The 18,593-nt window shown below is 34.1% G+C and overlaps 2 protein-coding genes and 1 pseudogene across 4 annotated transcripts; 1 reads left to right on the top strand and 2 right to left on the bottom strand.

Annotated features, from left to right (window-relative positions):
* Positions 1–5,613: 5,613 nt before the first annotated feature.
* LOC130988092 (probable LRR receptor-like serine/threonine-protein kinase At2g24230) lies at positions 5,614–8,803 on the top strand. 2 transcript variants are annotated; one of them, XM_057911853.1, is made up of 2 exons: positions 5,614–5,765; positions 5,945–8,803. In XM_057911853.1, exon 2 carries the CDS (start codon positions 6,071–6,073, stop codon positions 8,645–8,647), a length of 2,577 nt encoding a protein of 858 aa, XP_057767836.1. In that variant the 5' UTR covers positions 5,614–5,765; positions 5,945–6,070; the 3' UTR covers positions 8,648–8,803. The 2 variants fall into 2 exon arrangements, with proteins under 2 accessions (XP_057767836.1, XP_057767837.1); XM_057911854.1 differs by having other exon boundaries at positions 5,629–5,761.
* Positions 8,804–13,030: 4,227 nt separating this feature from the next.
* Positions 13,031–14,726, bottom strand: LOC130988093 (probable purine permease 5; annotated as a pseudogene).
* Positions 14,727–15,477: 751 nt separating this feature from the next.
* LOC130988094 (probable purine permease 5) lies at positions 15,478–17,659 on the bottom strand. Of its 2 annotated transcripts, XM_057911856.1 has the most exons (3): positions 17,461–17,618; positions 15,688–16,749; positions 15,478–15,585 (listed from the first exon to the last, which is right to left on the bottom strand). In XM_057911856.1, the coding sequence occupies exons 1-2, from the start codon at positions 17,483–17,485 to the stop codon at positions 15,692–15,694; spliced, it is 1,083 nt and encodes a 360-aa protein (XP_057767839.1). In that variant the 5' UTR covers positions 17,486–17,618; the 3' UTR covers positions 15,478–15,585; positions 15,688–15,691. The 2 variants fall into 2 exon arrangements, with proteins under 2 accessions (XP_057767839.1, XP_057767838.1); XM_057911855.1 differs by having other exon boundaries at positions 15,478–16,749; positions 17,461–17,659.
* Between the last annotated feature and the right edge of the window lie 934 nt (positions 17,660–18,593).

Raw genomic sequence — 18,593 nt, 5'->3', positions numbered from 1 at the left:
TGATTTAGTTATTTTACTATATTCTCTACATTGTACTTATTTTTTTTATTTTTAATTTATTTTTTAATAAAAATAAAAAAATTACTAAAAAATAATTACAATGTAGAGAATATGATAAAATAACTAATCTTATTTTTATGTTAAAAAATAAGTTAAATAAATTAAATTATTTTTTATTTAAATAAATTGTGGGTGGCCACAATGTGGCTGTTTAGCATCACTCTTTCCATTTTTCTAATTATTTCTAACATATGTTTAGGGTGGCAAAGAGAACAATTAGGGGTCAAACATACAAACTTTTCCAAGACACAAGTCAAAGCACATTCAAGTTTTCGGAAAATGTCGTATTTGTTGGCATAAAGTTTTCCCGAAAAAGGTGTTAACGCATGTGATAAAAAAAGTTATTTACACAAAAATTTTCTTTTTAAAATTGTAGGTCCTAATTCTAAAAAAAAAATATAGGTCCTATCACCTTTAAGTAATATATATATATATATATATATATATATATTTTTAATTTACGTATTCACAATTTTTATGTAATTTATAATGGAATAGATGGAGTATAAAATTTAAATACTAGTTGAAATCGTATCCAAATCATATAAATCACAATTCTTGAAAAGTATGCACCAAATCCATATAGGATAGCCGATTTTACAACCAAAAAGACGTCCCAAGATACATTTGATTACTTCTATACGTTGGTAAATAATTCCTTTGAAACTGAATTTCGTAAAAAAAAATTGCATCCTTGAATCTTTTCAATTTATGGTTAAATATTCATATTTAATCAAGATGATTATATTTTCCCAAGTAGCTAGCTGATACTGTTATTTTGAAAATTGTTTAATAAAATGGTTTATTTTTCTTATAAAAAGAATAAAATATCATGAATAATATTTGATTCAAGTCGGTATTAGTATTACTCATTACTATTAGGATGCGTTCTATTTGGTTGTAAATTTATCATGGAAAAATGAAGGATAAACAAAATTTCACCCTTTAGATCATTCTTTTCTTTTTCCACATTTCCTACTTGACCCTTACTCAATTCTCATTTACACTACAAAGGAGGATTCATTTTCACATGATAAATTTACAACAAAAAAGAACGCACCCTTAGTACTTAATATACCCTCTCCATCTTTAAATAAGTGTTATAATTAATGTAGAGTTTTTTTGTCCCTTTTTAAGTGTCATATTGTGTAATTTAAGAGTAAAATTGAGCTAAACTTCCAATTCTACCCATATCTTAATCATATGACACTTATTTAAAGAGAGATGGAGTACTATGTAACAAAATGAACAGTTTTTTTGGTGCAAAACAAGTAGGAATATATTGTGAACTTTTATGGAAAGTAAATGAAATAAATAGAAAAAGCAGTTTTTCTGATTTGCCTAATTCAGTACATGTTCAAGCAAGGTCAACCTAACTTTCCGATTCCATCTTTTTTATCTTAAATAAAAGGGAAAGTGTACCCCTCCATTTTCTTTGATTCTTTATGTAATATTCATTTTCTTTCATATATTTTAGGTAAAAACATTAAACAAACTTTTATTATTGATCTTGATACCGATTTACCAAATTGATTATAAAATATATGAGTAGTGATAAATTTACATAATATGTATATACATAATTGGGGTAAATTTGTCAATTTATAATCTAACTAAAAAATCGATAATTAATGCAATTAGCAGTTTACATAACTAGCCTTAGCAATAATTAAGGAAAAGATATATTGAAATTTTGAAATTTGATTTTATAATATTCTCTTAATAACAGAAGATTCTTCTTTTTTATATATATAATTAACCTTACGTATTTTTTTTACGATTTTTGATGGAACATTAACAAATCTAAATATTTTATTATTTAAAGCTTAATTAACAAACAAATTAATCAATATAAACATGAATAATCAAATTAGTTCAGCAAGTGATACGGAGCCACCTTTGGGCCTCCTATTTTTTTAAAAAATTTTAGTAATGTTATTTTATTATATATACAGTATAAGTACATAAAGTAGGAGGATTTGTTGTTAAAAAATTCCACATAAAATTTATATGTATTTCAGATTATTTTTTTAAGCTATATTTATATGTAATATTTTTATATTTCAAATATTATTTTTGAAAAAATTCACATATACTTCAATTTGAATTTTTTAAATAAATAAAGTAATCCACATCAATTACTCAATAAAGAACTTGACTCTGAAAACACATAAATTTTTAATTTTATATAAAATGTAATGATAACTATTGTTATTAAATAATTTAAATATTTTATAAACAATATTCAGATAAATACAGTAAAATTATATTTATATGTTAACCAGATATAATACTTATATGTTCAATATTTACGTGACTTCAAATCACTTAGTTTTTATGAAAAATATGTATTGTAAAGATTTTCATAATGGCATATAACATAGTTGAGTTATGAATTTTTTTCTTTCTAAAGTATCATTTTTAATTTTTCTCCTATATGAAGAAAGCCTTTTTTTTCATAAATAATAGAAGAAACACATCATTAATGTTGAAGGGGATGAGTAAAAACATGTTCACATTAAAATATGTCCTTTTAAAAAAATTGAGCTAACCGTGCATAAAATTATTTTTTCTAAGACTAGCTCATTACTTAACTATGTTTTCTTATTAGTGAAGTTTAAATTGGCCAGTAGGAAAACAAATCATATTATTACATCTTTTAAAAATACTAATAAAAAATAAAGTAAGTGTTATATACCGAAAAATGAACTCCAACAAAATTAGAATAAAATATTTAGATTAATTTAAGTGCTATCCCGAAACATACTTATTTAATTACGTATATTTTTTTTCCTAAAAGATCAAATTTTATATAATTTAATTGAATATAATTTTGAATATGTAAACGTATATTTATCATTATCTGTGAAATATAAAAATTATTTGATAATGACGATTAATACAAATTTTACTATTAAATATAATTTTTTTTAAATCTAATGATTTATAAAATGAACCAATATAAAACACAAAACTCAATATCTAATTATTTTCCTTTTGAAAAACACAAAAATCAAAAGTACATAAAAATATAGAAAAACAATAAAATTTATAAATAACGATTTTACTACTGTTCTCGTAACAAAAATGTACAGCAATACATGTTAACTATCTACATGTATCTATATATATAAATATAATTTATCAAAATAATTGATTATTCGTCTCAATGGAGGCTCAAAAATTACATATAAAATATTTTATTAACTAAAGTGCACGATTTTTAGGAAAGACAAAAAAAGATAAGAAAAAGAAAAGGGAAAAAGATGATTAAATGAAAAGAAAGAGAGTACTTGATTTGATTTATATTGTAAACATCACATTATACATTTTTTCAAAAGAGAATATGCATTCAAATAGCCATATTGAGCAATGAAATTCAATTGTCGGTCACCCATCTGAAAAACATAATTTATGACCATTTTTATAATTTTGGTCCAAAATATCCATGACCCCGCGGATCCTACTCTACCCAGTCCAACCACGTACACGTGATTCTATCTCTGTCTCTCTCCGCCCGCTCTTGGCACAAATGAGTATAATTGTGTCAAATGTACCTAATGAATGACACAATTGACACGAATTTACCCATTTGTACCAAATGTGTCATCATTCAATCTTCAGTCACATTTGACACAAATGTGTATAATTGTGTCTAGTGTACTTAATGAATGACACAATTGGCCCGAATCTACCAATTTGTACCAATTGTACCATCATAACCTGTGTGCCCATCTCGAAGCCCAACCCACACGCGAACCCGAATTCAGTCCGCTCTAACTAAGGGCAAAACAGTCCTAAACCGTAAAAAATGGTTAAAATTTTTGTTTTTCAGATGGGAGACCAAATATTGAGTTTCATTGCTCAATATGACCATCTCACAAGTTTACTCTTTTCAAAATTGACATTGAAATAAATTTGAAATTAATTTCAAATTAAAATCTTGACTTTTTAATATATTATACTAGAATTGAAGGTTTTATCGTATATTATATTTTATATTTTTTTCCTCTTTCTTATGTATCCATGAATTGCATATTTTTATATTTATTTTATTTTGTTCATCTTTTTATTATTATTTTTTTTTCTTTCTAAACTTGTGAAATTCGCCCAATTTTAATATATTTGATATCATATCAAATTAAAGATTAAAGTTCACGACAAGAAATTTAATTTGATATATTTTATGTAGATAATGAATTTAAGATTTAAAAATTATATTTGTTTAAAGATTAAAACTTAAAAATATTCTCTCCCCTCTCTCCTTTTTTCTTTAATTAGTCCATTTCTCAATTTATTTATATTTATAATTTTTTGTTTAACTTATTTTGTAATTTTTTTTTACCTTTTCATGAATGAAATAGAGTTTTATTAAAAGAAAAGGAAAAACAAAGACGGGAACACCCTTGAGAGCACAGAGAAGCAAACTAAGGGCCGAGCCTCGTTAAAACTGAAATATCAATTTATTATTGCGAATTATTCTTTATTTTTTTATTTCTTTTCCTATGTCCAACTGAAATATATTCCATTCAACTAAAACTTATATTTTTATTGTAATTGTAATTTGTTATATGATAATTGAGTTAGTATCTATTTTATATTTAAAATAATATATATATATATATATATATATATATAAATTCGTTCGTTATACAATACAAATGTTAGTAATAATAAAATTGGGATCTAATTTAATTGAGTTAGTATCTATTGTGATTTTTTTTACAGAATATTTTATTTCTTATAATTTTGAAAAAGTGACTGCCTCATACTAATTTGTTAAATGCTTTACAGATTTTTAAACAATGTTTAATTTCCTATAATTTGGAAAAAAAGTGACGGCTCGCACTTATTTGTTAAATGTTTTAAAGATTTTTAAAGAAAGTTTTATTTCTTATGAGTTGAAAAAATTTGACGGTAGTCTATTTCTCTAAAAAATATTCACACTTATTTGATAGATGTTTAAAAGATTTTTAAAGAATATTTATTTCCTAAATTTACAATGTATACATGGAAAAGAATCATACAATATTATCACTTCCAAAAATATGTAATAAGGCCAGATTAGTCATCACATTATTTAATTAATAAAAAACCGGTTTAAAAATAAAACCGGTCCGGTCCGATTTAAAATTAGAGGGTATTATGTATATACATGTTATGTAAGAAAATCTTTTCCCAAAATATAAATATAACGTAAATCCATCACTGATGTGATAATATTATCTACTCTAAAGAATGTATGATTGATTCCTAATTATTCAAGACCATTAATTACACTAACAATTTTCATTAATTAAGGAAACTATGAGACAGAATCAGCAAGAGACGCAAAAACATATGATTAATTGCAGAAATCATTGAATTCTCCACCCAAAAAATCTCATAAATTTTGATTTCCAATCAGAAAACGATGTGTTTTTTGGTTTGATATTTGAGCATTTATGAACCCCAACTCCTAGCGACTACACACACAGACACAGTAAATTCATTTCCGAAAGAAAAATAAATAAATGAGACTGTAAAGTTTAATACACCAAACCCCACACAAACTAGACTGTAACCCACCTTTTTTATTGCATTAAAAAATGCCTATTTGATTTGAGAGAAGGTTTGATGTTTCTTTTTCACTGACCCAAAAAAATAAAATTCAGTCAGTTAGAGCTGTTTGCTTTCTTGCAAGAAAACCACCACCTGACAGGCAGGTATGCTTAGTACTCAATTTGCATTCACTCTCCAAACAATTTCTCTCTCTCTCTCTATCTCTACATTCTGTTGTATTTTGTGATAACATTCTGTAATAAAACTCTTCAACTACACTGTTTATCCGTTTTTGTGGCGGTGGCGGTGGTCGTGGATTTATTGGTGTTTTTTCATGTGGCAGAAAAATGGCTACAGAGGCATTGATGGTGCAAGATTCTTGGTCTTGAGAGTGGGAAAGCCAGGCCTTTTTGGGGGAAAGATTTGATTTTTCTTGGTTTTGTTTTGTGGTTTAGCCATTTCTCATAAAATGGGTGTTGCAATATTTGGTTGTTTTTTGGTGGTGACTCTGCTATTTAGGCCTTTGGTTTGCCAACAGCCCAACACAGATGAGTCATTTCTCCTTGAATTCTTTGCAAAAATGGGCTTAAACCCACCCCAAAAATATGGATTTTCTGGCTCTTTGTGTTCATGGAAAGGTGTGGTTTGTGATGATGAGGGGGAAAATGTTGTCAAATTAGAAGCTTCTGGGATGGGTTTATCTGGTGTAATTCCAGATACAACTGTTGGGAAATTGACAAAGCTTGAATCTTTGGATCTTAGCAGTAACAAGATTACTACCTTGCCTTCTGATTTCTGGAGTTTGGGCTCTCTCATAAATCTTAATCTTTCACACAATCAAATTTCTGGGAGTCTTTTTAGTAACATAGGAAATTTTGGGCACCTTCAAAGTTTGGACCTTTCATTCAACAAATTTAGTGGGAGCATCCCAGAAACAGTCAGTTCTTTAACCAAGTTGCAGGCTTTGAATCTCAGTCACAATGTGTTTGAATCCGGTGTCCCATTAGGAATCTTGCAGTGTTTAAATTTGGTCTCTGTTGATCTGTCTGAAAACAAGCTCAATGGCTCTCTTCCTAGTGGCTTTGGTGCTGCACTGCCGCAGCTCAAGTTCTTGAGCTTAGCAGAAAACGATATTCTTGGTCGGGATTCAGACTTTACTGGGATGAAATCGGTGAGGTATCTGAATCTCTCAGGCAACTTGTTCAAGGGTTCTGTTTTAGGTGTGTTTGAAGGGGCGTTGGAGGTGGTGGATTTGAGCAGGAATCAGTTTCAAGGCCACATTGCTCAGGTAAACTTCACCTCCACTTTCAGTTGGTCGAATTTGCTGTATTTGGATATGTCGGAGAATGAGTTGAGTGGTGAGTTTTTCTTCACTGGATTGCATAACCCTGTGAATCTTAGACACCTTAATCTTGCACACAACAGATTCACCAAACAGCAGTTCTTGATTAATGTTGATGTGCTCACACATTTAGAGTATCTGAATTTGTCTGCAACCAATTTGGTTGGTGATATTCCAAGCAACATCTCACGCCTAACTAGTTTAGCAACCCTTGATCTCTCTGATAACCATCTCAGCAGCCACATTCCCCCTCTCGTGTCGAAGAGCCTCAAATTTCTTGACCTTTCACACAACAATCTAACAGGAGATATCCCATTGGCTGTGATTGATGAGCTCCATGATATGGATAGCTTCAATTTCTCTTATAACAACCTTAGCTTTTGTGCTTCCCGGTTCCCCCCCAAAACCCTTCAAGCTTCTTTCATAGGATCGACTAATAGCTGCCCGATTGCAGCCAACCCGGACTTCTTCAAGAAAAAACCTCCAAAGCATAGAGGGCTCAAGATTGCTCTTGCTCTGACAATCTCCATGGTGTTTTTGCTCGTGGGGTTGCTCGTTCTAGCCTTTAGATGTCGTAGGAAAACAAGAATGTGGGCTGTGAAACAGGATTCTTACAAGGAGGAGCAGACAATCTCAGGGCCCTTCTCGTTCCAGACGGATTCAACCACTTGGGTGGCTGATGTTAAGCAGGCAACATCAGTCCCCGTGGTCATCTTTGAGAAGCCTTTGCTGAACTTCACATTCGCGGACTTGTTGTCCGCGACTTCTCACTTTGATCGGGGCACATTGTTGGCAGAAGGGAGATTCGGCCCTGTGTATGGTGGATTGTTGCCAGGGGGGATACATGTTGCCGTTAAGGTTTTGGTCCATGGTTCCACGATGACAGACCACGAAGCTGCAAGAGAGCTCGAGTATCTTGGTCGAATCAAGCACCCTAATCTTGTTCCACTAACTGGATACTGCTTGGCTGGTGACCAAAGGATTGCTATCTATGATTACATGGATAATGGAAACTTGCAGAAATTGCTCTACGATCTGCCACTTGGGATTCAAACGACGGAAGATTGGAGCACAGACACATGGGAAGATGAGAACAATGGGATACAGAATGTTGGTCCCGAAGGGTCACCAACAACATGGAGATTTAGGCACAAGATCGCTCTTGGCACTGCTCGTGCACTTGCGTTCCTCCACCACGGCTGCTCGCCTCCCATCATCCATAGAGACGTCAAAGCAAGCAGCGTCTATCTGGACTCTAACTTAGAGCCCAGACTGTCAGATTTTGGGATTTCAAAGATTTTTGGCAATGGAGCTGAAGATGAGATTGCTCGTGGATCACCAGGGTACGTGCCACCAGAGTTTCTCGAGCCAGAGAGCAGCTCACCGAAGGCTCCAACGCCCAAATCAGACATATACGGATTCGGAGTCATCCTATTCGAGCTCATCACCGGGAAGAAGCCAGTCGAGGACGTGTATCAAGATGAGAAAGATGCAAACTTGACTAGTTGGGTGAGGGGACTAGTGAGGAGGAACCAAGCATCACGAGCTATCGACCCCAAGATCCGTGGGACAGCTCCCGATGCACAGATTATCGAGGCTTTGAAGATCGGATACCTTTGCACAGCTGAAATCCCTTCCAAGAGGCCTAGCATGCAACAGGTAGTTGGCCTGCTCAAGGATCTTGAACAAATTACACAGCAGTGAAAGACATTTGAACAAAATCATGCTCTTTTTTCTTTTTTCAATTCCTTCTTTTGTTTATTTTTAGTATCATGAGCTCTATGCTGCCATGATTAGATTGTATAGCAGCCTGAGTTTTGCTTTCTGTGATTGTGGCTAAAAATATCAAATGTTATGTTCTATCTTTTCCTTTTTTTTTTGCTCAAACTAGAGCAAAAGAAACTAGATTAGTAGACATGAACTAAGCTCATACACATGAAAAGATATTTGTGTGCATATATGAACTAGGAGGTTGTCACACATTGCAATCACTCTGGATTAGAATCTATCTACTACTAGTAGATTTGGTGGACCTCCTAAAAAATGTCACTTTTAGGAGACATTCTGCAAAATCAAGAAAGGAGGACCCTCAAAAGAGTGAGTTGCAGATGAGACAAACATATAAATGACCTCACATTGAGGGACCTAATGCTCACCACTCTTTCCATCCTACAAACTCTTATTTGCAACTAAATAGCACTCCCACCGTTCACGAAAATATATTTGTCATTTGTGGGTCTCATTCTACACTCACTAAATTATTTTTTTCCACTTTTCTTAATTTGTAGACCCCCTTTCTCCATTCACTAAATAAACAACACAATTTTTTCTTAAAACTTGTGCCACCCTCCCTTAGATCATCTTTTCATGGACGGGAGAGTATGATATAAGGTTTTGATATACAAGAATATCGTGCTAATAGAAATGGTATGATCTTTGTTTTGACATTGTCTCTAAAAACTAAGAAGATTAAATATGAGTGTTAAATTTTCCCTAAATGCAAGGTTTTATTTAAAATGTCATATAGGTTATACTTGCTAGTATTTTATAAAACTAAAGGTTGATGTGATATGTTCTTCTATAGTTCTACTCAATTTTCGCCATCTCTTAAGCAAAATCAGTAGATTACTAAAAATATTGGACATAATATAATATTAGAAATAATGGGACTACTAGCTGGATAGTAGGCAATAGAAGCAAGGTTGACACTTGACAGCCTACAATTGCTAGTTATTTTGTAGATTTGCTTTTAGGACAAGAATACTTGGGTTGTTTATTACCCAATAATGCTATGTCATACTATAAGCTACCAAAATTTGTCTTTCAACAATTACTTTTTAATGTGGGCTACTTTGTATACTAATGTGTGATTATTGTAACCAAAGTTGGCTTCTAGCTAGCTCTAGGTGAGACTTAGAAGATTTTCCATTTAATTATGGACATGTGGTTACACTCTTGAAATAGCTAGGTTTCCATCAAGCTCTAATTATTCTAATATATAGACTGGCTATTTAATAAATTATCCTTGCAATATGGAAAAAATATTTGATTATTTATTCAGTTTGTTTAGTTCTACAGCGTATACATGTTGGGATTCTTTATTATCTTCTCGAAAGAAAAAGAAAGAATTGATTCCTTTTCACTGCATGATGAAGGGATGGAGAAACATCACACATTCCCAAGATTAAATAAAATAAAATAAAATAAATTTGAGAACATCAAATAATTGGGCATCAGTAGTCTCATGTGGTTGACGATGTGCCCTTCTAGTTAATAACTGTCACTATGTGCATCTTCTTCGATTGAAAAGAGTGGAATAGGAATACACATATATTTTTTATTTATTTTAGTTGGATTTTTTTATAAATTAATAGGAGTATTAAATAAAAAAAATTTAAAAGCTATATCAAAGGGGATTCGAATTTTGACCTTAGACATTAAAGGATGCATTTACTTTGATCGTAAATTTTTTATTGAAAAATGATGAATAAAAAAAGATGATAAAATATTATATTTTTCTCTTTTTTATCATACTATGTTTTCTAAAGATGAAAAGATTAGAAAATGTTGAAAAATATTTTCACACTCCGACCTTAGGATAATATTATCCAACATTGGAGAGAAAATGAGTGAGAAGGGGCGGTCGAGAAAATATTCCATCATGCTCGGAAAAAAAAATTCCATCATATTAAACATGTGAAACTAGTGAAAAATAGGTAAAAATATATTTTTTTCACTGCTTTTCCATCAAAATAAATACACCATAAGAAGAAATTCTTTCCCCAACGGCCCTTTTTCTATTTTTTTTTTCACTCTAATTCATGATAAATTATCTTAAATTATAAAAGCATCCATAGTGGGAGGCTCAGGTGCCGGCGCGCACCCCCTCCTCCCCCCCATGCCGCGCCCCAGAGGCCCGCGCTCGGCCTTCTCCTCCGCTCCAGGCTCACAAGTTGAATTGGTTGGGCCGTGCATTCACCAATTTTCCTACAACTAAAAATGAAAATTTAAAAGTCCGGGTGAAGGTTCTCCCATTATGAGGAAATGATTCTTAAATGGTGGGCACCACTTTAAGGAGCCCATATTTTCCCATATTAATATTTTTATGATATTTGGGCTTCAGCTTGGGCTCATTGAAAATTCAACCGGCTCATTGAATTTGGGCTTCAGCTTGGGCTCAAAATGGTAGCAGATAATATTATTATTTTGGGCCAAAATACCTAACTACATGCCGAAAACCACAAAAAATCAAAATCAAAAAACAAAAACAGCAAAAGACAAACTAGGTAGCAATTTGTTTTGATCGCCGCAGAATTTTTGCGTTATTTACTTTATTTGTTAATTCTTGTATTCATTGAAAGCGGGTTTGGTTCAAAAATCTCAAAGCGAAAGGCTTTATTTTCGGTCTCCCTTAAATCTAGTCAACTAATTCACTGCGTGTCTGCGTTTTTTCCTATGATTGGGATCAGATTAGAACCATTTTGTTTTTTGCTAAATATGAGTGCGTGCATTGATTAACAGTGGAATTTTAGTGTTACAAAGATAAAAAGTGACGTATAATTATAGTGTTTTAGTTTCATATTTTGTTAGATGGTGAACTGGTTTCCTTGACTTGATTCCTATCATTATAGGACTTTTGGATCTTCATGTTAAACGTTAATTGCTTATAAGCTGCTGACATCTAATTACTCATTTTTCTTATATGTTCTGATTTTCACAGAATTATACTACTATGTTTTATGGTAGTATAGAATTACTACTTTTCCAACTTTTCATTAAGAAGAATTATTGAAATGCCAACAAGCTTGCAATTTGTTCGTTTAATATACTTTCTCTTCCTTCGTTAAAGTTTAAGACATACTAACAATCAGTGGCGGAGCCAAGCCCCTAAAGACAGGGGGGGCAAAGCATGATAAAAGAAAGTTTTAAATAACTTTTACAAAAATTATATAATAAAATATAATTGCAATAATTCCCTACGATTATTCATATTTTGAAAGCGACGTACTATCATCTCATTGTCAATTACCTCAAAAATTTCTTTTTCAATATAAGTAACTAAACAATCATTCTCTCAACGATCACTCATTCAATTTTGAAGCCGATTTTTAACAATCTTAATAACTGAAAAAGCTTTTTCTGTCGTTGCAGTTGTTACAAGTAAAACAAATACAAGTTTAATAAGCTTATACACCAATTGAAAATACGGTAATTCAAAAAAAGTCTTTTCATAAAACTTGTGGAGAAAGGTGAATATAATTTCTCTTTCCTCTATCTTTTTTTTTACTCTCTCGGTCTCTCCAATTAATATGTAAGGTATATGACAAAAAGAAGGAATAAATTTTTTATCAAACTCCACGTAGTTAGTTGTTGCCCCTTTTTTCTCAAAGTTTGGTGGGGCAAATATATATATATATATATATATATTTGTAATTATACGTATGTATATTAAGTATACTTAAAAGTTTAAGAGGGGCAATTGCCCCACTAAGTTATAGTGTGGCTCCGCCACTGCTAACAATGATGCAGAGTTTCAGCATGAATTTGCAGCAGATGGGTCAACTTTGAAGAGCAGCCGACTGTGATTGAAAATGAATTAGCCCATGAGCCTTATATGGTTTCCAAGCTAGATGAGTCTAGTTTCTTATGGAATAAACTAAAGGTCATTTGGAGTTTTCTAGAAGGAGTTATGGCTGTTTTACTAGAGGGTAGCAGTACAGTCCGAAAATTGAAGAGTCAATGTCTTTTCATATCATTAGTCTTGAATTTATGAGCTATTCATGTATTTTGGAATATGAGTGGATTTGTAATCAATGTGAGGTAGTGAAGAGTTGTAAGAGATTAGTATATATATGTGTGTAAGTGAGAGTGGGAGGCATCAAGTTGAAATACAATTACTTAAATTGAGTCTCTAAACTTGTTTGAAGAAGGATTTCTTCTTACTTTCCTCTTAGCCTTTAGGTGGATTCCTTAAGGTGACGAGTCTCTCTAACCTCTTTGGTGGATTCCTTAGAGTGAAGAGTTTATCTTACATAGCTTCCTTGTGTTTCCTCCTCTCTTTTTCCATTTGCCCGGTATCAAACAAGCTTGCAATTTGTTCACTCTTATACCCCCCCCCCAACCCCCAACACGGGTATCGTAGATGTTACACTTGATGAATTTATATCGTTGGCTATTAAATACACCTATACAAGTGTGTCTTTGCTTTGAGGATAACTCCCGTAGACATATGATCCGAACCCCCAGACGGTGATGAGCAACGACATGATCTTGAAACTGCTCATCGGGTCGTTCATGAGCACGACGGCCGCGATGCTCGTGAGCGGTACCCTAATTGAGTTGAGCACACCGGCCAACACGGTGGATGCAAGAAACACGATGGCCGTAGCCCCGAGAATCCCCAGCTGAAACGTAACGACGCTCCATATCAGAACCGATATATAACCCCCCCTCTACCCCCTTCAAAAGCCTCGGCCTCCGCCGCCATCCCCCCGAAACCGCCGCCGTTCGCCACGAGCCCGACCGTGGTGAACATGAACCCGAAGAGAGAAACCATCACCTGCTGCTCCAACACGACGTGGAACGACCTCCGCCCCAGCCACCGCACGAAGACGAGCTCCGACAGCGCGAAGATGAGGCCGTGCACGACGGATCCCACCACGTTCCCCAAGAACCCCACGGCGTACTGCGCCTCGGTGACGCCCGCATACACGTCCAAATCCGAATCTGAATCCAACGCGATGATCGCCACGGCGGCGGTGATGAGCACGACGGCGTTCAACGTGCAAGCATTGATCGCGTTGTTGGCGAGAAGGTATCCGAAGAGCGCGGAGAAGATCAAGGATGAGGATCCCAGCAGAGAAGCGGTGGACGCCGGCATGTACGCGTATCCGTACGCGTACATGAGGTTGTCGGCGGCGCTCAAGAATCCCAAGACAACGTACGACGCGGTGAGTTTGAGGTCGAGAGGTGTCGGAGAGATCCCAAAGGCGAAGTACGTCGGTATCAGAACCGCAGCCGGAATAGGCCAGCCGGCGACGGCCACCCAAGATATGACCCACTTACTCTTTCCACCATTGGAGAAGTAAAGGCGCGAAAGAAGGGAGGAAGCAGGGAAGGCCACCAAGATCGCTGCGCTGCTTAAACTTAGGAGAATCCAATGTGAGATTGGCTTGCTCTTCAATGTCTCCCAAATTATCATCTTGTATTCCTTTACTTTTCCTCCACTTGATTTGGGCCTTGGATCTTCCATTTCTTCCTCCATTATAAAACAAGCTCATTTAGTCATACATTTATGTAAACAAAGTTTCAACTTCATAAAAGATTTTACACAAAACTTGTGTAACATTGTGTTATAGGTCTAGCTAGGGATCAAGATTCGAATCTTAAAAGGATGTTTAAAACTCCAACAACCTATACTCCACACAGCTAATTCCACTAGAGAGAAAGCACTAGCTATAAGAGTCTTGACTCATATAATTATATACACTACATATTTGATTTTTAGTGGGAATGTTGCACTTACCAATAAAAATCAAGAAATATAATCCAAATTCATCATCAACAAAGAACGAGTTCTACATTAAGTCAAGATCTCCTCGTAGATAAAGAGAAATACAAGAAAAGGCAGATTCTTTGATAAATTTGCATTGAGCTTACCTGGCATTATCAATGGCTGCTCCATGATTTGCAGAACCTCTTCTTCTTCTCGAACAAGAAGGGTATTATTCTCCAAATAATAGATAGGTGCAGACAGCGTCTATTTTGACACGGATATGTGTCCCTTTACAAATATTAATAACAAAAGATAAATTAATCGAAGTAGCATAGTAGTACTAATTTGCTATCACATGATAATTTGCTATCACATGATTGGTTCTATTTATTTCCAACTTTTCCCAAACAAAAGGGTAAATCATTCTCAAATTATTGCTTTATGGCTGGCTTTTGGTTTTTATTTTATAATTACTTTTATAACTAAGAAAGAAAAATTACGTTATTTTTGTCTCATCAAACACCTACTCCCACATTCTTTGAATGGTTGTTGGCCATTTGGGCGAAAGGGTAGATGAGATATACTAATTCAGGTTTCATTTCTTCTCTTTTACTCTTTCCATCTCAAAAAAGTAGTCATTTTTTTTTGCGATGTCTAAAAAATTAGTCTACTTTCTTAATTGAAATTATATTAAACATTCTTTTATTAAATTTAACATTATTCAATATTTTTGGAAATAATGTGTAGAGCAATAAGTAAAGGAAAAATAGCTTTATTGCATATAAATTATGTTTATCAAAGAACATTAAACAATTTTTTTTTATTTTAATTTGTTTGAAAATTGAATGGGGATTAATAGTGTTCATCCTCAAGGCCCAATCCAAACTGTCGAAGATGTTAGGACGAAAATATGAATCCTAGGATTAATTGAACAAAACTAAATAAATGCAAAATGTGATATTAGGGCATGTATGATTCATTATTTTAAACATGCTAACACTGTCATGTTGCAAATAACACATTGCACATAGTAAGATTATTTATTTGTATAAAACCTTTCACTATAATCTATAATCATCAAATAGTACCATTTTAAACAAGGCTGAAATTTAGTACATTTGATCTGCAGAAAAAAAATACTCGATACCTGTACATCATAACACAAGAGATAAAGGTCTGATTTTTAAATTGTAGTTTGCAAGTTATTGCACACACACACACAAAAAAAAGAAGAAGATGCATATGATACCTACTTATGATGAGGAGTCTTTACTTAGAGTGCAATTCCCATATATGTAAGAAGCAAATCCCCAGAAGGTGACAATGAGAGATAGGATCTTGAAACCACTCATGGGATCATGCAGTATGGCAACGGCCGCGATGCTCGTGAGGGGCACCCGTATCGAGTTGAGAACCCCGGCCAGCACAGTCGACGCCAGAAATAGCACGGCCGTGGCTCCAAGAATCCCTAGCTGGAATGTAACCACACCCCATATGAGAACAGAGACATAAGCACTCCTACCACCTTTGAAACTCTTGGCCTCGGACGCCATGTTCTGGAAGTCATTGTTGATCACGAGGCCCACTGTCGTGAACACGAAGCCCAACATAGAAACCATCACTTGCTGCTCCAGCACGACGTGGAAGGACCTCCTCCCGAGCAGCTTCACAAAGACGAGCTCGGACAGAGCAAATAGGAGGCCGTGCAGCATGGACCCCAGCACGTTCCATATGAACCCCATCGCGTACTGCCTGTCCGTCACGCTCCCATACCTATCAGAATCCGAATCCAGGGCTATGATCACCATTGCAGCAGTGATGATCACAATCGCATTTATGATTGAGGCATTGATCTTGTTCTTCACCAATAGGCACCCGAAGAGCGTTGAGAAGATCAAGGACGTTGATCCCAACAGAGAAGCAGTCGATGCAGGCATGTAAGCATATCCATACGCGTACATGAGGTTGTCAGCGGCGCTTAGGAAGCCCAAAACAACATAGGACACGACGAGCTTGAGATTCAGAGGAGTCGGAGACACTCCCAAGACGAAATACGTAGGAATCAAGACCAATGCAGGGATAGGCCATCCGGCAACAGCCACCCATGAGATTATCCACTTGCTCTCCCCACCATCGGAGTAATAAACACGCGACAGTAGAGAGGAGGCGGGGAATGCCACGAGCATTGCTCCACTGCTTAGAGCTAAGAGGATCCAATGTGAGATAGGCTTGGTGTTGAATGTATTCAATGCCACAGCCTTGTAAGCCTCGAGCTTTTCTTTAATGGTTTTTGGCCTTGGATCTTCCATATCTTCCCTCAAATATATATGATTAGCATTGCAGCAAACAAATGAAATATATTTTGCTATACATACATATATATTGTGACAATGCTGATTCGAATGGTAATAACAACTCTTCAAGTTTAGTATGAATGATGGAAATTCAAGAATTTGTTGAACATTTTTACTAAGTGATGATTCATTTCTATAGCAAGCATATCACTCAACCCTCCACTATCAACCAAAATCCTTAAGTAGTTGCAGAATGTCATGATGTGAAACTACAAAAGGCAGAATTCAGCATTTAATTACAGAAATCTGCAGAGGAAATTATCAACCAATCCAAGTAGAGAGAAAAAGGGGCATTGTTTAGGTAATACACTCTCCCATTGAAATCAAGAATCATCTTAATTTTGATGTTCAAATCCCAACTATCATAAACTCCATCACTCAAACAGTAGAGTTCCCACCTACCCATCACCAACCCCACCCCACACCATGGATTTGCAGTGAGAATTCCCCCCAATTCATGAATTTACAGCATCAAGAAAGAGGACACCATTCATTAAAAGAGACTGTAAGTACAAAAACAAACTCTCTCAAAAAAAAAAAAAAAGGGTACAAAAACAAACAAAAGTACAGATTCTCGAAAAAAAAAACACAGAAACAAATAAAGATCACTTCAAATCCTTGAAGCCCAATTCTCATATATACAGACCAGTTGATGAATTAGAGCTAACCTGACATTAATAATTGCTGCTGCATGCTTTCTTAAGATCAAACCCCCTTTATTAGAAGTAAATAACTCTTTAATTTCATAGCACAAACAAGATACAATAATTCTTTCCATAAAGAGAGTAATTAAATTAGGTCGCAAAAGCCAAACGGGTTGAAAACGACTTTTGGAATGTGGTCATGAAAATAACACGTACGTGGATACTATAGTGTACTTTTTATTTTATTTTGGGTTAATTGTATCAAAATACCTTATCTTTTTCCAAAATTTGGTTTTTTGACAAACTTTTTAATTGTAGCAAAATTTTTAGCTACATTTCAATTTATTGCAATGTCCGTCCCCGCGTATATTTCCGGCCAATTTATTTTAGTTACGTTTCAATTTATTGCAATGGATTTGAGACGATAATGTTTCATTACCCGACACGACATGCCACCTAAGCTTTACGGAGGTCCACCTCAGCATGGATTTGGCCGGAAATATACGCGGGACGGACACTAATAATTTGAAACGTAGCTAAAATTTTTGCTACAATTAAAAAGTTTGTCAAAAAACTAAATTTTGGGAAAAAGGTCAAGTATTTTGATGCAATTAACCCTTTTATTTTTTATAATAAATATAAAGAAAATAAGTTGATGCTCTATTGCTCTTCGCATCAAATAAATGCCTCTTAGTTGAAACCGAAATTAACAACTGAAATTTTCGGTTGTTAAAGTAGAGGCTCTAACTATCAATTTACAACTATTTTATTTGATGAACTTACAATATTAAATAAAGAGAAATAGGTCGCGCCATAGAGGATTCGAATCCAAGACCTTTGGCTTTAGGCATATAGCCCCTTACCGCTTGGTCAGCATACGCATACAATTTTACAACTATTTTATGATCATTTTATTTTGGATTTTGATTTTGCACATTAATTTAAAAGGAATCAAAAAATATATTAACTTTAATGTTATAGTAATTTTGCCACAAATCAATTTTCGCTCAATTAAACGATTGAAAGTTTGGTCGTTATTTTTTTTTAACAACCGAAATTTCGGTCATTAATAATTTTTTTATTTTTAAACATTGAAAATTCGGCCATTAATAATTTTTTAAATTTTATTACTATTTTATTTTCTTAAAAAATATTTT

The sequence above is a fragment of the Salvia miltiorrhiza genome, chromosome 6, assembly GCF_028751815.1.
Source record: "Salvia miltiorrhiza cultivar Shanhuang (shh) chromosome 6, IMPLAD_Smil_shh, whole genome shotgun sequence".
In the NCBI taxonomy this organism is placed as follows: domain Eukaryota; kingdom Viridiplantae; phylum Streptophyta; class Magnoliopsida; order Lamiales; family Lamiaceae; genus Salvia; species Salvia miltiorrhiza.
The sequence above is the reverse complement of the archived record's forward strand: the minus strand, read 5'-3'. Positions and strand labels throughout refer to the sequence as shown.

Excerpts from the sequence above, each read along its gene's own strand:
- LOC130988094 (XM_057911855.1), bottom strand. The coding sequence starts at position 17,485 with ATGCAGCAGCAATTATTAATGTCAG. Across the intron at positions 16,750-17,460 it reads GCAGCAATTATTAATGTCAG|ATATGGAAGATCCAAGGCCA; the intron begins GTTAGCTCTAAT and ends ATTTGAGGGAAG.
- LOC130988092 (XM_057911853.1), top strand. The coding sequence starts at position 6,071 with ATGGGTGTTGCAATATTTGGTTGTTTTTTGGTGGTGACTCTGCTATTT.